Below are 18,409 nucleotides of genomic sequence, written 5' to 3' on the forward strand. Positions count from 1 at the left end.
ACACATGCTAATCTGTTTACTACTCAAACCCAAACATAGAATGGTGAAGATGGGGACGAAGAAAAGGGGGGGTGGGGGGTCGATGTTGAGCGGTGTATAGGGGAAAGGGGGTGGGTTGGCATCAATAGACCTAGCAATGACATCGAATCCTTAACAATTACTGCACTTCCTTAATCTATACCAGCAAGGATATATAGACCTGTGTAGAAAATCGAATGTGTCTCTAATGCAAAATGACCAGAAATAAAGAGCTAGACTAGTTATTGTTTAGAGAATCGATATGCTAAGAGCGATTTTGTAGCTGCCATTTAAGATGAAATATTTGTTTTGGGTTGATCTGAGATAATTTTGGGGAGAAGACAAGGCGGAGGATAACTTCCTGTTCCAGTGCACTACGCCCACTGCTTTAACAAATATAGCCTTCAATCTTTCCAGGCTTTCGTTGGATACTATGCTACATGAATGTATAGGTATAAATGAATATGCATTTTAAGATTGTTTACATGGGAAGCGCTTTTACTTGATGTTCAACATGAGTATTTTAAATAATAAAGAGGATAATAATTTAAAATATGTTCAGTTTCATTTTCACTCTTTATATGTAAGAGTAGTACAACATCGTTACACCTTAAACTGAAAATAGGAAATAGTATAAGAAACAATAGCTCGCGATGAAAAACAGGCACCTAATCAAAATCGCATTCAATAAAACAAAAGAAAGTGCGCAATCCTTTATTAAAGTTTGCATGCGTCCGTCTCTCCCCAGTAAAAGAGGAACGCTCACATCTGGGAGTGCGAGTCAGTTAATGATACGCAGTGAGTTGTGGAACTTCCACAGTTGACTTTATTGCTATGGAAACGAAGACAACAGGCGGAAAGAGCTGACATTTCGCGTTTTTATTCTGAAACCAAGATGGCGGAGGCAGAGTTGTGGGCTCTCTATTCGGTGAGTGACGGGGGATGTATTTAACACGGCAATGAATGTTACCATCATTAGCTACATGCATGGTGTGTTATTGGGTCGGTGTTCTCAGGATAACTGACATTACTCGTATTGCTCGGTACTGTGAAGTTGTCACTGGTCCATAGTTTTGTTCATATTGGGTTCGAGTAATTGGAGAAAAAAAATATAAACGAGAGAGAGAGAGAGAGAGAGAGAGGAGTCTGTCAAGGCTGTGAGCTGAGAAAAATTGTTCGGGAACAGCTGTTGCAATATACATGCCCTTGATGTACATGTACATCATCATGGGATCAGGTGATATGTGCTACAGGCACATGTGGCCACAACTAGACGTCAAGACAAAGTAAGAGACATATATAGGATGGGCTAAAAGATTGGTGAGGGATAACACTTCACAAATACCCCCAAGTTATTATTCGATAACCCCCCTTCACTTCCCACCGCAGCCTGCAGTCTTCGGAGTCTAGAAGTGTGTGCGTGTTCGTGTGTGTGTGTGTGTGTGTGTGTGTGTGAGAGAGAGAGAGAGAGAGAGAGAGAGAGAGATCTTGGCCAACTGAGGATAGGTGGATAACTAAAGGGAAGTGCATAAATAGATGAAATTGAAATACAAAAATGCTTCATAGAACGTTAAATGAAAACTGTCCATATGATGTATCACAATATAATTATTACTGTTATTATTTCGACGAAAATCCCTGTCTTTGCCCCTCCCGTTCCACTGACTGTATGCTGTGGTTCTATACTGAATTCCCCATTACTTGTCTTAATCATATTTTACACACGTACGAAAATCTGGCAACTTACATCACCCGCTTTTACAGATATAAAAGAACCATACACACAGCAATTGTATTCGAAACGTTTATTCTTATCGCATTTAAGTAATATTATCTAAATTAAATATCACGATTTCTATTGCGGTTTGTTTGCTTGCTATCTCTGTGTCTGTGTGACAGTGCGCTATTACGTGTTTGTCTCCGGTTATATTGGACAGAGTTACGTTTACTTACTGTGGTACTTGATTTCGATACAAATTACCACTAGTATTTGTATCATTTACACAGGTAAGACACCTTAATTGAGTGCGCAAAGAGAGGCACGTCATTTATTGGATTAGAAAAAATGATGAGGTTGACTCTAAGTGTATGTTATATATACACTATCTGCGTAAGAGCAGGTTGCATCATTTATGTGAAGGTTGGGCCCATTTGTGTCAGATGCACTCCGTCAAATTTGAGATTGATTTGAGATTTACACTTTCACTCTCCCTCGACTTTCTCTCTCTTTTTCATTGTGTTTATAAAATCCGTACACATGCATATATAGGTATACGTACCTGTATAAGCACGCTGATTTAGTCAATAACATTTAGCCTCATTACACACCAAACTAATTACACAGTCAGTCATTTGTGTGTGTGTGTGTGTGTGTGTGTGTGTGTGTGTGTGTTTTCATACTGCGTTTCTTACTAATAATATAAACATGCACGAATGATATCTTGGGATAATATCATATCTAGCATTTTGATAATTCCACGTTTTTGTGATAGTCGTATTTAAGTTACCCTAGGTTCTAGATTCCGGTATTGTCAGCTCGATCTTGATTTCATATATAACCCATATCAACAAAAGCGACTCCATCACAAGGTATATTTAAGCTAGTTAGCTTTAACGTTGCTCTGACACTCAGGGTAATTTAGGTCAATTCATTGGTATTTTGACCACGGGTAGACATAACGCCCCATTTTTAAACACTCACGCACACTCACACAGGTACACGAGAACAAATTTGCACACAAACACATTAACACACACAGAGAGAGAGAGAGAGAGAGAGAATTTTAGAAAAAATATACACAGGAGCATTCAGCAAGTGTTGCTACATACATTAACTATACACCTCTATTAAGTATTTGACTCTCTACCCGAGGCCAGCTTGGTACGTTATTTCTGTGCTAAATTATCATCAGATTACGGAAACGCGCACAGAATCAACCGAGAATTATTCGTGAATATCTGGTGACGAAACTTGTGGTCCTGGTAGACCATGACCCTAGTACATGTACCTCATGTGATCATTAGACTACCATTAAAACAACAAATAATGCAATCTATTCCAATTATTGAGACGGCCGTTGAACTCAATTAATATCGTATTTGACATGTTTGCAGTAACGGTGCATATATATTTTAGTCAAAAACATATTGAGTAGCCTGCATAATGAACCTTTTGTTGAACTCAAAGGTGAAAGTATCGGCATTTATCCCAAAATAGTAATCTATAGTATATACTTATATATTATGCATGATTTGGAAATACGTTTTAATAGCTCTGTTATAAGCTACTAAATTTGGCTGCATCAGATTTACCAGTACGCTATTACAGTATTTCGAAGGTGATATGAACGGGGTTTGCAGTAAGTCTGCGGTTGGTTATACAGAAAAGCTGGATAGCTTGATAGTCACTTTAAAATTGTTTTTGTTTGTCAGAGAAATTATTTTCTTAAGGTGGCCTTCGACTAAAAATCTATCAGTTTGTCGAAGTGTTCATCGTAAGTTCTTTCATAGGTTTGATCGCATCTATTTTGACTCGTGTTTATATACGGTATTAGTTAAAGGACTGTAATCAATAAATGTGTTTATGCCTGAAACATCGCCTATAAACAGAACAAGCTCGGCGTGCAGCTTGCTGAAGATAATCAATATATATATATATATATATATATATATATATATATATATATATATATATATATACGACGAGTATCAGGCTGATTCACATCTGTGCAATGGGAGCGAATCTGCATCGATCCAAATGACGTAGGTTGTGGTTATCACGTCAAACCATTATGATAGAGATCGGGCGCATAATACCTGTACATTGTCGGTTTCTTGTCTTCTTTTCCCCTTTGTATATGTATTCTTTGTACTAGTAGGCCTATATATCCATTTCCAAGCCTGCGTGTCCTTTATGAAACAGTATAGTTAACGCGAGTGAATTGCCTCCTTTTCTTTCTATACAAATTAACGTTATGAAACGGGCTTTGATCGGAAGGGCCTCGTGAAACGTTACCAAGATCGATAAGAAATCGCCTCAGTTACCCTTAGTATGAGCACGTATTAACAAGTTGCTTTTGTGACCAGGCGATGCTAGGTAAAAGCTCTCTGTCAGATAGATCGGTCATGCAGAGAGTGTGTCGTCAAAATGTTGTCAAACACACCATTACATTAAGCGTAGTGCTGATCAATTCTATGTGCTTAACTTAATTGTCAGCAAACATGGGAGAGGGCCGTTCCTCCATAAACATTGTCAACGCGTTGTCCCATACTATAGAAACAAGTCTGATGTGGTTTCCATTCGTTCAGTTATCATTTTCAGTGCACATGGTTAACGTCCAGATTGTCTGTTTCAGTGTTGGATGGCGGGTATTAGAATAAAATCTCCATCCGCCCTCTAATACTACATGTACTTCGTTTCCATGGCAATAATAATAACTCATTTCATTTGAACAATTACATTTCCATAAAGCAGTGTTTTGTTTGTTATTAGTAAACCCCTTATACCAAAAGATTTAAAATTGTTCTTTGGCTTCGTGTATTTTTTATAAGCCACTGAAATTGAAAAAAAAACATTCAAAAAGTTAAATTCTATCAGAATTTGTAAAATGAGTGAGCTGTTTGAAAAAGTTTAAATTTTTACTGTAATATGCTGGTGCCCTTTTGTCTCAAAGTGGATTGAAAAACATAGTAGAATATACATACATTAAGTATTACGTTGCACAATGTATACAATGAAATCGATTCACCAGATAGAGTCTCTTGTGGTTTAAGTATATATGTTTTTGTATTTAGCGCTTAGCGTTGAAAATGCGCCAGATTTGAGGACGTATTTTTATGTATTGATCTTTGGAAGAAAAGCATAATCCCTCATATAATACAGTATATTCGTTCAAATATAACTTAGATAAATCAACTTCAAAACTAGTATGTGTAGCTTACAATTGGCAGACCCTCCGGATAAAATAAAATTGAAATAAATAAACGATTCAAATGGTCCCATTTGTCTTCTTGCCTGACCATAAAGACAAGCACCTCGATCCGCAAATAACAGTTTGATGCACTGAGTTCTGACATAATTTTCAGTTATAAATAGGGCCTACATTTTAAAGCAATTCATCTCAGTGGCGACTGAGTATTTGGATGAGTCCGCCCTCCCCCCCCCCCCTCCGCCCCTCTTTCTGATATTGTAGTTTCACAAGTGACTGTTGACGAATTACCTCACTTTTTGATTAAATAATAGAGGCTTGAATTATTTTCTGCGTGTCTATGTGATATGCAACGAGAACAACAGAAATCATTGGGAGGGGGGAGGGGGGGAGAGGGGGGAGGCATGGAGCAAATGTTTATCGATATAAGTAATTTCCATATGAAAGGTTTACTACTGATTTTATTTATTCATTTATTTATTTATTTTTTCAATTTAACATGTTTTGCATTTAACTTTCAGTTACAAAAGTACCGATGTTGTATATACTACAACACAGTGTGTGAAAACTTGAATCTTAATAACAAAATATTATTTTATTTTTTAATTTTAGACACATCCGCAAGAAATGAACGGTGCATCGAGGATGAAGCGCCACGAAAACCTGCACCGGCAAATCACAGCCTTTGAAAAGCTGCTCCAATACGCCATGTCACGATTCTCCATAGAAACACTGTATAGGATGCTGCAAATTCTCTCCAACAGGGAGTACGTTTCTGAAACTACTCAGAAAAACAGATTTTTTACACGGGCTGCAGCTCACGCTAAAAATGGAGGCCGAATAGAAATAACGTCTTTGGGGAAACTGAGGGAAGTTTTAGGAAAATTTTCGAATAAAATTGGGACGAAAAAGATGAAATCAGAAGAAGAGCAAAACGTTATCAAATATTTTTCTACTTTCCTGAATGATATTGAATATTTGAGAAAGTTGAAAAAGTATTTTGATGAAAGAGTTTATATGTGCTTATATGATTATTTTTACGACCCTGACATTGAGAGCCAATTAGACAGGAGCTCTTTGACTCCTAGAGATCTGAAAGTGATCAAACAATCAAAGCACGTGTCTTTTGATGACGCAGACGACAGCGGGCACTGCTCAACAGCAGACGAAGCAGAAGACGAGCAGGTTGTACCGCTAGATCGTGAGGAAAGCCAAGACGTGACGGAATTAAACGACCAAGAAAAATTTGTCCACGCCGTCAAACGATTGTATGAAATAAACAATGCCTGGAGCATTCTTCTCAAAGAATCAAACATAAATGACGACATTTTTGACGAAGAGAGTCATTATGAGATTCAACCATTTATAAAGTGCGGTGCTTTTGAAAATGTTTTCCGATTGGTGCCTGACATATTCTCCAAGTGTCACAAATCGGCAGAAATGGCTAAGTTGTGGTGGACACAAGCGAACAAATTATACCGCGAACTCCCAGACGGGAAAGTAAAACCAAAAGACATGAGAGGAAGAGTGAACGTAGTCGAAATTGGAATTCAGCATCTAACACAGTCCATACAGACGGAAGAAAACCTTCTGTCATTTCTAAAAAAAGATGCCGCTAGTTTACAGGCACGCGAGAAGCGATTTGACGATTTACGCAGACGATTTGATGAGGTAGAGGTGCGGATGAATTCAACGGGTCGCAAATATCAGTCAGTGCTGCTTCAAAGGGAATCCCTGCTTAAGAAAATGGAGGCCAGTCCTCTCGGGTCGCGCGTTCGCGCTGTACTAGAGAACAAATTAGAAGAACTTGAATGGAAACTGTGCGAATATAGCGACACTTTAAAAATCAGAGAGTTTGAACACTCTCTAGTGAAGCACGATTATTTGATCGAACTTGAAAATCAACCACATTTTATTAGGTATCAAGCCCATCTAGACTGTAAAATAAGCGAGGTGGAAAAGTCATTGGAGGATAAGAAAACACAGAAAAGGAAGCGGGTGAAAGAACTCGCGTTACTTCGCACCAATGGCGAGAAAATGCGGGATGTCATGAAACGCTACATCCGGGACGATGATGACCTTGTCATGACCTCGGGAGAAAATGGCGACAATCCAGTTATCTCTGCGCCAAGCAATCTTGGGACGGCTACAAATGCTACAGTGCGAGTGAAAATGCAGGGACCCAGTGCACCACAGCAAACGGGTAGAGCTGACTCAGATCCAGATGATTTTGACATCAAAGTCGTCTCAATTTCTTACAATCTACCGAACACCCCTGACTCCGGATCGCTGGGTGACACTAACGACTCGGACCCTGAAACAGTAACCAACTCCACTTCAAATCAGTCTCTGAGGAAATCTCAAACCACAAGCCGTAATAAGAATATCTCTCGAAAAATCGACCCTAGTCTGAATGTCAAACAACAAAAAACCAAAGCCCTCCGGCGTCTGAAATCGAGAGAACAAGACAACACTTTTTTGAAAGAACCCAAGAAACGAGGAACAAATCTTAGTAAAAACACCCCGTCGAAAGGAATCTCCAGGCGATTTGAAAGGAAAGACAACAGAGGCGGTGCTCCTACCAAGATTCCACACCCACGAGGCACCACGCAGACCAGCACAGGAGCAAGATAATGATTGGAGATTGTTTCAGATGAGTCAGCAACAGGTGCGCGTGTGCGGATTGTGATAGTTGTGCTTCAGACGCAATCAATCAGGTATATGAGGTGTTCACAATTCTTATTTGATGTCACTGGTATTATTTGATGTCAACAGGGTAGCCAACTCCTTTTGTGCACATTCAACATTTTTATGACTATCGGATTTCTGTGTTTAGGGCGATGATTTATTTTTACACCATATGGATTATAAACGATTGATTTAAAACGGTAGATATGTACGTATTCAAGGGATTGGAATCGTAATTAGTGATTCCGTAATTCATATCACATTCGGAGATTGCCGGTTGGGTCCGGAGAAAGCTTCGTATTTCTAATTCAGATTATGTATAACCAGTAAACTTAGCCTTCCAAGAGGAGATGAGACAGAGTAAACGTAAAATTGCGGATATGGCTTCAGTAAATTCATGGTGCTAAGCATGTCATGCATTCTTTGTATCTTTTGCGTTCTTTAAAAATTGATAAATTATTTAACACAGTATATAGTTACCATGTATATTGTGAACAAGAAGTTTGCGTGTTCGTGCGATCTAGGGGTGTGTATTGTACATATACATTAATGTTTCCGTGTATACCAGTACACCAGTACGCTTGTGAGTGTTTGGAGAGAGAGAGAGAGAGAGAGAATGGGCTTGTCTGTTTTTTTTTCCTTATTTCTCATCATAGCAATTTGTCTCCTTTTTTTCCTTACGCATTCGGTTCTAAATAATTTTGTAAAATACGTTGGTAACAACCCATCCATTAAGGACATATATTAATTGAAAGATGATTTTTGGATGATTAACTGTTTGTTGCGGTCGATCGTTTTAGAAAATTGGTAGCGTTACCTTAATTAGATTGTCTACACATTTTTCAGTGCTCATCTACGCATAATGCCCAACGACTTTACTTTAACCCAGTTACGTAAGTGATTAAGTAATTTCATTTGACATCCAAATTGGAGAACGCTTACTTTTTTGTATCCCTAGAGAATTTGAAAGGCAGCTGATCCCATTATGGTAACAGCAAAGTACGCGATTAACAAACAATTACTGCTGCCTTGTTTGATACAACAAACTACGGTAATGATTCGATCATTTCAATGTGGAAAATATCCATCTTATTGATACATAATTTTGGGATCATTAAACTATTTTTATATAGCATTTATGGTGTTTTTACTGCACTATAAAGGAAATTACAGGTAGCCTGCTTTAATTTTCCATTTTGTTGATACCACTTAGTGAGAATGTTCTGATTTTAAGAATTTATGACTAAAGAAAATACATAGTATCCGTAAAATTCACAATTTTCCCCATTGAAAAATTCGAGACATTACCGTATTTGGCTATACAAAATGATTTAACTTACATTAAGCTTCCACACTTGAATAATTCATTCCTAAAAACTGTCGCGTATGAAAATGATGCCCTGGTACGTACTTGTTTTTAGTGTGCTGACAGTGAAAACACAGCTAACGAGTTTAAATAGGGTAAATGAACGTTCCCTTAAAATGAAAATCGTACATTGTATGCGACTCGTCCCCAAATCCATGCACATGTGCATGTCGGAGGCAGATCCAGGATTATTTGAAAGGGGGGGGGGGGGGGGGGGGGGGCGCGGATGCGAAGCCAACCCCCCTCCCACCTGTAGAGGGCCCCGTAAAAATTCTGGTTTTTATAAAAGGGCGAACGGTGCTATTTGGTACAGTTTAGAACTATGATTCAGCTAGTCAAAATTCTAATTTCAAGAGGGGACCATTAGTGTGATTTTTTTCAGAAGTTGAAGTGGGGTGTGCTATTACTGCTTTTACTCCTGACCCCCCCCCCCACCCCCCCTAAATCCGCCACTGCGTGTTCATATGTTCATTATGTCAAAACTGCACGCGTTCTGTCAATAATTTCGGCCATAAAACAGCAAATAAAAATATCTGTTAATAAAAGTACCGTAAGATCCCCCTTTGATAACAAGCTCTATCAAAAATGCATTTTCTTTAAAGCTTTCCCTATACCTAAGATCGAACATAACAGCTGTGTCCTAGCTTAAATCAAACGTGCTTTCCGACAGAGCAGAGGCGGGAAGCACATGCAAGAATAAGATTCCCCCAGTTATGTAGCCACCGCTATAACCCTTTCCGGTTTATATGTTCTGCTTTACCTGCAACCAAGGAGTTATAACAGATAACTCCTTGCTGCAACATAACATAAAGAACAATCACCCCATCTAACAAGGTTTCCGCCACGAAAAGGGTGTTGTAACCACGAACAAACTAAGAGTGATGAGGTGTGACACATGTTCAACTTACACTAATCCTTTTCCATACACCTTAAATCACTTGTAAACTTGTATGTAGCGTTTGTTTTGAGACGACTTAACAAGCGTTTTTTTTTCCTGTGCGTGTTCAACATTAGCCAACGGTAATAGCCAACGACGAGTGCATACAGTACATCTTTTCGTTTATATAAGGTCGATATATACTTTTTTTTTTTTTTGGGGGGGGGGGGTTGGCCTTCAAATGCATCTTTAAGCCTTAAGGGCACATTGCAAAGGAAACCAACATATATAGTTACTCCGTGCATATACATGCGTTACTTTGGGTGTGCTTCTTGTCTTTACATGCACGATAAAAGACAAATTGTCATGTTTCACATGCCACTCAGGGTATTTCCGCGCAACCCCGTTACAATTTCATAGTATGACAGCGCCCCGCTGACGACCGAAATATTAATGGTCATCTTTTTCAAAAGGACGGTCTACTTTCATCCAGTCACAGCGGACGTCAACCTTCCCGTAACAACCAATAACACCGGTGCCCACTCCCTTTAATCACCCTCCACAATACTAACAACAGCTGAACTGACCCCGTGGGATTTTAATACACCCCTAGGGGGAGTACTCATCTCCTTGATAACAATAACCCGACAGTGCTTGGCTATTAGCAGTATTAAAACGGGTGTGACCACTTTGTGGAAACATTTGCATGGATGCGTTGACAAACACCCGAGAATGCCACAAGAGACGGTTTGTTAAGAACGGCACTAAGCTAAATGCTTTGAAATTAGTGGAAACTAAATTATTTTGTGGTTAGATAGAGGGAATGGTTCAAAGTAAACAATATGAGGCTTTCAGATAATAAAATTACCGTTTCAGTACTGTACATGTAGCTTGACCGCTTCTTAGAGCACCGGGGCCAATACACTATGAAATGTATGGTAGGGGCGTAGAACACTTTATTTCTTGAGGTTAAAATGCATTTCATGGCAAAGTGCCTTTAAACAAAGGCAAACGTAGTGTGAAATAAGAAATGTAAAGGAAGTTGCATCCAAGTTTTAGTTACTGGATACCTTTGCAAAATCTAATTTACCGGTATGGTCCAATGAGAAAAGCCTGTTCCATTCACTGCTGCGCTTTTGTCCCCTTTTGTGAAGTACATGTAAAGGTATAAATTTAGATTCGCCCATTAATTTCCAATGCTGTAGCTGGAAAAAGAGGGAAGCAACATATTACTTCGAATCATAACAAAAAGAAATAAAGCAATCCGAGATATCAACTCAAGAAGTCCACAAAAAAGAATAGGAAGAGAAGTCACAGAATCCTTTCTAACAAAAAATGACGTACCGACCGTATTGCACCTTAAAGGTAAGTTGCGGTTTTGGTTTTTATGAGGGCAATGAAAAACGATGAATGCGGCAGTTGGAACCTGAAAGTCAAACTAATGGGATCCTCTTAAGTCATAACTCCACAATTAATAATGCATACAAATTGTTCTTCGACGATAAGAAATAATTCGACAAAAACAAATGAAAAAAAAAAGATAATTATTCTGTAGTTGAATCATATATGATACAGTGTAATATTGGGTATCGGTTAGCTGACGGCATCAACGTATTTCGGCTTGTGTTTACTTATTGTCATATATGATGATTAAAATCAATTTGCCCTTTTCTTTTGTTACGTTTCTTCTTGGCGTATATATGACATTCATTTTTTTTTTTTTTTTTTTGTAGCAAAAGGTCTTCAAATTGCATTATAAATAAGATTTTTTCCAAATTACTTGTATCTAATATAGACAATCTGGACGAAAATACAATATTATTTTACCGCAAGACGTTATTCTGATGCTTTGCTTGTTTGACAAGTCTTGTATTTGTATTTGACTTGGCTACAAATGTGACGGAATGTTTATCATTACTTATTTTTATCAATTAACGAATGATGAATGAATGGGGTACGGATAATAATTGATGAATGATGAACGGAATACGTTCAGTACCGTAACTTCACATTTTTTAAAAAGAAAGCGGTACAGAACATAGACGCCAAGCTGACAGTGAAACACTTAAGTATAGGCTACACACACACACACACACACACATATATATATATATATATATATATATATATATATATATATATATATATATATATATTTGTCCCCATAGTTAGGGAGAGAGAGAGAGAGACTATAAAAAACAATTTTTATTCAAATATCTGTTATTTGCTAAAGGTGAATTACGAAACGTTGCCACGGCCAGTCAACCAGTTTGCAGGAAAATATCGTATTATTCGCATCAGGTGAAGATATCATCAGATCGGGGGATGTTTTAATCGACTCTGTAATGTCAATGGTATCAAACAAAACAGGGTCCCTGTAGAGTTGGTTAAAAGTGTGATTTTCGTTTAAATGGACGCCTGAAAGCTGTTAAGGTCTCTTTATTGATAATCCCTTTGGCTATCGGTTGATATCAGCTTCCCTAAAACACTAGGGAGGCTTATAAAAGGCTGAACCGATCTTTACTCTCAGGGGTGGGTATAGCTATTGTAAAATAGGCAAATATAATCATACAAAGACGCATCTAGATGTGTTGAATATCTTCAAAGGGCCCGAAACATGTATTAAGAGTAAAATGAATAGAAATGTAAGGTATAGAAACAGAGAAAGCAGCAATGAGTTAAGTGCGAAAATACTGAACTCGCAGAGCCCCATGTTGCTCAAAGGCATTAATCGACGCCAACAACATGTTACTTTAATTGAATCTTGCTCGTTTGCGTTGAAAAAAGTCTGTAATTATTTGGGTATTGATAAAGGTTATTTGTTTTGCCATTTTTGTCAAAGATATAATGTATACGTATACATAATTGTTTAAATTGGGCTTTAAAACCATTCTCTCTCTCTCTCTCTCTCTCTCTCTCTCTCTCTCTCTCTCTCGGTATGTATACATATCTAATACTGTGTATGTAGAATCTTCTATTATACTTTGTTACTAAAGATGTGATTTAGATACACTAGGGAGCTAATGAAGTGAGCAGTCTTGAATGTTATGCAAAAAGTATTAAAAAGACGTGGGTTTTAGTAAAACGTGCCGGTTTAACCGCACACTAATGCATTAAATGAAAACCACTTTACACAATAGCCACACATATCAACGGTCATTTTCCTTTCTAATTATTTAAAAGCTATACAAATATGTCATATTTTTAAAGTAAACAGGAAGTATACGTTTGCAATTGGATTGCTGCGCATTTCCAAAGTTGCTACAAAGTGTATTTTCTTCTTGGAACCAAACCAAAGATTGAGCAAATCCTCCCCAGTATATTGACCCGTGTTGCGTTGGCGGTCAGGAAATTGATCTTAAGTGTGGATATTGGACGTCAGCAGTTCTTCAACTTAAATACTGAAAGTTTGTTTGGTCTAATGATATCATTATATTTAGCCATCAAATAATTTCCTTCTTTTTAACGTGCTTGGTTGTGGATAAAGTGTACAGAAGCAGTTGTGGGTTGGTTTTGTATGCAAGCACGCTCAAAAAGGGATGGTCTGTTGACGTTTGGCGTTTCTTGGCACTGCCATATCCTCTCTCTTTCTGTCTTTTACTCTTCCTCTCCGCCAACAGTTAACCGCATACCACTGCCTCTTTCAGACTCGCACAGTATATGTGGTAATACCGTATCGCTACATATGGTCACTGCCATGCTGTCACAAGTCGGAGCTCTGCCACTGCCATGACATTTAGACTCGCCTGTACTAATATGATTTCTGAGATAACAAATGTTGCTACTATTTTAATTCTAGAAGGAAATGAAGTGTGAACGAGAGATTGTGGGACGTAAAGGTGACATTTGAAGCACACGGTTATCAGGCTAGAATAACATGTCATTATCGTTCCCTTTCAACTTCCTTAGTTTTGCCTTCCAGTTTTGTAAATATCCAGTAATTAAAACAAATACGGAGTCTAACTTGAAACATGTCTGTTTCAATGAGGCTGTAGGTGGAATAAATAGTGAATACCCAAGGCCAAGGACACTGGAAGTTTGAACAGGATAGAAATCGAGGAAAATTATCTGACGAGTTGAAGGCACGAAATTCGAAAAAATTGAAACCAAGTTTGACAAGCAACGGGTAGATTAGGTAGTGTATTTTAAGAATCGAATTGACACATGGAACAAGGAAGTACAAATCAAGCAAACTAAATTTAACACTCGTGCACGCTTATGGTTTCTACAAGTACAGAAAATCATTAGTTTCTATAATATCAAATGTCACGTTCTTGCGTATAGGCGGAAACAATTTCAGGATATTCTAGTTACTAATATTGAACGTTAAGCCTCTGTTAGACCCGGTTTGCGACCGTTTGGAGGAGGTTTTTTACCCACTTTCACTCACTTCAAGTTAGGGCTTTGGCATTATTTGGCATTTGAAAGTCAACATAAAATTCATACATCAGTGTTAATGAAGATGAAATGTCGCACCATTATCTTTGTTGTACATGTTTGAGTACGTGACAACCTTCTTTCTCTGAGAGGTCCCAAGTGACAGGGTCTTTTAACTTAAAGGTTGTAGATTAAAAGCTACAGGAGCTAAAGTGCTTCCAAATACGTCTTAGTAAGTACTATGCACCTAAAAAGAAGCATCAGGAATGAGACTGAAAACGCTATGTCAAAAATGACACTGTTTTTGAGTATGTTCATCTAAAAACACTACGACAAGATCTATCATCGGTGTATTTAAGTACGATTCCCCGAATGCTTGTAGACATCAATCATATAATGTCTATCTATTAGCGAAGCATATTAGAAAAAAATCATTTTCTCCAGGGATTTTTGTTTACAGGGATCAGTTAGATTAGCGTATAACCCTTAATGTCGTACATGTATAAATCAGCAAAATCATCGCGTCTCAACAATCGGGGCAAATCAGTTGACATAAGAACACGTGGCGGTCGCTCACAGAACCGATCATGCAGATAATGAGAATCTCTGGCTTTACAGCCTTAGATCTTTGCCTCTAGATGCTGCATGCCCGCCTACATGTAGATTAATGAATATAAGGGTGTAATAGATCTTCTTGGGTTGAAACCTGTTTTTTTATAAGACAAAAAGTAAGCAGAGAGAGAGAGAGAGGAGGGGTGGGGTTGTGGGGGCTTATGGTGGAAATTGCAGAATGGCATTTTACATTGTACAAAATAAAAGCAAAAGGCAAAGTGTTGTATGGGGAACCGTTTCGTTAATACCGAGCCCAGCGGTATTTCTCATTCCAACAGCAAAATGGATATGTTGAGAATATGATGCACCCTTATGTGTCATCTACACGTAACTAGCATAGCATTAGATTTTGAAAGAGGTGATTTGTTAAAAATTACATTAAAACTAGATTAAGCTAAATTCATGCCCTAATGGCATTTCACCCGCACTTACGTGGCATTAGCTAGGTACATGTATATTCAATGGGTATTTTCATTTGAAATCTGATTTACAAAAAACGTGTTCGATAGCATCTGACCAAAACAGAAGAGTCAGTGACAATGGAAATAATTGAAAATAGCCTAAAACGAAACCATGACTAGATAACAAGCGAGAATACGTGTGAGTTGAGGTTAACTTTACAGCAATAGCGTGAAACTCTTGTCGCCGGACATGTTTTTTAGAAAGCAATACAAACAGAGACGCACAACATAGTCAATTAGCACTGTTGTGTAGTAGACCGTAATTTTACGAAACATAAAAGGAAGCAATCATAAAAAAAAAAAAACATTTGTAGATAAATCCTCTCAATTTTAATCGCTGTCCCATCACTGCAGTGAAGTCTGCCATTATTTCTGGACCCCCGAATCTAGAGAAAACCTGCTTCCTTTTACACTAAGATGCGATATTTTGTGTTATCCTGTAATGATTCCCATTAATTCCTTCAAATTCATATTAAAAAAACGCCCCCCCCCCCCCCCCCCACACACACAAATCCAATATTTGTTTTTCAACCTTAAAAATATAGCAGTGGTCTGTAATAATCTGTAATCATTTGTAAATTGATGTTCTAAGTAAGTCAAGAATCCACAGAATAAAACCATGAGTTACAGCAGGAAGATGAAGTGAATCTCCAAAAAGTTGTTTACTTTATTACAAAAATAGCTCTGTCCTCAAGTTATCCGAATGTTTAGTTTACTTCAACTTTATTTACAAAAATGTATTGATTCTAAAGGGAAAGAGCACCTCAAGGCTTTGTACAGTGAAGTTTCGGGAAGGACTTTAAGATTGGTTTCTGCTCCCAAGATACAATGTAAAGCCTTTTGCTTGATGTTTTTTCGCTGATAGAAACAAAGAATTAACAAGATAACCCAATAGTTTTTAAAGAATTTAATGGAAATGTATTTTTAGGGGGGAGGGGAGAAGGCCAAATTTATGAGACTGATAATTATTAAAGGTCTGAAATGTTGACGACGACACTGGCATCTAATGTACAAAATAGCACTTTTTTAATCCATTATTGGTGGACCCGAGCCTTTGGATGTGTCCTTCGAACGTGCATCTTCCAAACGCTAAATGTGGTGTTTTTTATTATTTTGGTTTCATTTCCTTTTCATGTGTTTTGTTGCTAAGCGGCACTGAAACAGTTATCTATTCAAACCCGCTTATTCAAATACACCTACTACTATTTGATATGTGATACGTCAGCGAAGGACACCTTTTGAATAAAACATCCCCACGCGCGAATGATTTGTGACAAAATGTCGGACGGCATCTGTGCAGCGCACTGGTTGCGTACATATGCAGTGACTGCAATAAAGCTTTGATTCAGTTTATTCGATTTTCTACAAATTTGTACTGGGTAAATGTCTGTGAATAGGCACAATTTACGAAGACGATAAATGACAGCGCTAAAGAAAGCGGCTGCTACTGCCACCAGTGTACGCAAACATGGCGGTATTGTAGTGATTTGGAGTACTAGAATGGCAGATTAGGTACCTTCGCTTTTGCACAGTTTACGAAATATCAAAGTTGTCTTCACGGAAATGTAGCCTCCGTTTATTCACCTTTTCCAATATTGCCTGAATAAATGTCTTCGGTTTTATTCAATACAAGAAGACGACAAAAAACTATTGGTGCGAGTAGTGCAAGCAAATACTGTTATGTTATGACGGGATGGGATACTACAACGCGAATCGAGAATTGCACTCTTTGTACATTTTTTTCTAAACTTTCGAACTGCTCTTTGACATTTCGTCAACGCCCGATGGCATTAAAATTGTCTTCAGGGACGCTAGTTGAGTGATTGTTTTGCTGCATGCTAAATCCTATTTCACTTTATCTTATTAAGATAGAAATAATACTGATAATGATTTTGGAAACAACATGGCCGTATATGCACCGTAAAAGGTATAATAGTGTCAAGTGCGCACGCGCATATGTATGCGTGCGTTTGTGTGTGTGTGTGTCTCTGTGGTACGAGAGAGAGAGAGTGAAAGATAGAGAGAACGGAAAAGAGAGAGAGGCCCTTTGTGGTATTGAATTGTATGTTGAAATAAGAAGAATGTACATTTACTCCAACGCAATCACTTTGTGTCTAAAAGTAAAATTTATTAAATTAAACTAATAAATCAAAATCGACTATTATCTAATCAGTGGAATAGATTTGCAATATCATTTGGATGTTGTGGGCTGAAATGGTCGGGATATCGTGTACTCTCTTACTCAAGGTGATTTAAGTAGTATGGTTAGTATTCCCATGGGTCATTACGTATTGATGCAGGTGCCACAATGCTTTGCAGGTTGGGCAAATTTCTTACGGACCGTCTAGTGCTGTTAACGATCTCTCTATTCAATTACGTATTCGTAATAAAACCAATTAAAACTAAGTTAGTCTTCGAAACTGCAAACAATTTCCGACGACAATAAACATTACGATCATTGGGAGAAAAGTGATTTTCCTGTGGAAATTACTTTTCTGATAATGGCAGATACCTGCCAGCTACTTAAAAATAACATTAGGTAAACACGCATACCAAAGATCACCAATCCGACGTTCAAGGACCGCGTGGTCGCCCCTGCTCGTTGGAAAACCGGGCAAAGCTTGGTTATCTCGACAATAAGATAACATAGGTGAAACAGCACGTACGTATAAGCTGTATTGGGGGCAATAAGGAAAATCGGAAATGAGAATCCCAGCACAAAAGCGCTACAATTATCCAAGTAACTATAAGAAAAAAACTGGATTAGGACCATCTGGGCGACCAAATTAATCGCTGTCTCATGGGTTTGTGGCTCATCTTGCATGTTTCAAAGGGGATGGTTTTTTGGTTGCATATATTGCATCGTCATAGTGGGAATTGGCTCTTTGAATTAAGGCAAACTAAATTCCTATCTGCCTGGAGAAATCTTATACATGAAGGGTTTAAAGGTCACTGCAGAGACACAAAGGCATAAGATTAAGTATTCAGTTACGGCGCAATTTATCTTAAGCATGACCACTGTCAATTTAGATGTTTTCATAGCTCCAGAGCAAACGAAAAGCCCATGCACAACGTTCTGAGC

General features: G+C 38.0%; 1 protein-coding gene across 1 annotated transcript; it reads left to right on the forward strand.

Moving 5' to 3' along the window:
- Positions 1-798: 798 nt before the first annotated feature.
- LOC106154720 (uncharacterized) lies at positions 799-8,105 on the forward strand. Its single transcript, XM_087014006.1, has 2 exons — positions 799-946; positions 5,559-8,105. The coding sequence occupies exons 1-2, from the start codon at positions 914-916 to the stop codon at positions 7,578-7,580; spliced, it is 2,055 nt and encodes a 684-aa protein (XP_086870132.1). The 5' UTR covers positions 799-913; the 3' UTR covers positions 7,581-8,105.
- The last annotated feature ends 10,304 nt before the right edge of the window (positions 8,106-18,409 follow it).

This window comes from Lingula anatina, chromosome 5 (genome assembly GCF_051362555.1).
Source record: "Lingula anatina isolate TDL-2025a chromosome 5, LinAna3.0, whole genome shotgun sequence".
NCBI classification, from domain to species: domain Eukaryota; kingdom Metazoa; phylum Brachiopoda; class Lingulata; order Lingulida; family Lingulidae; genus Lingula; species Lingula anatina.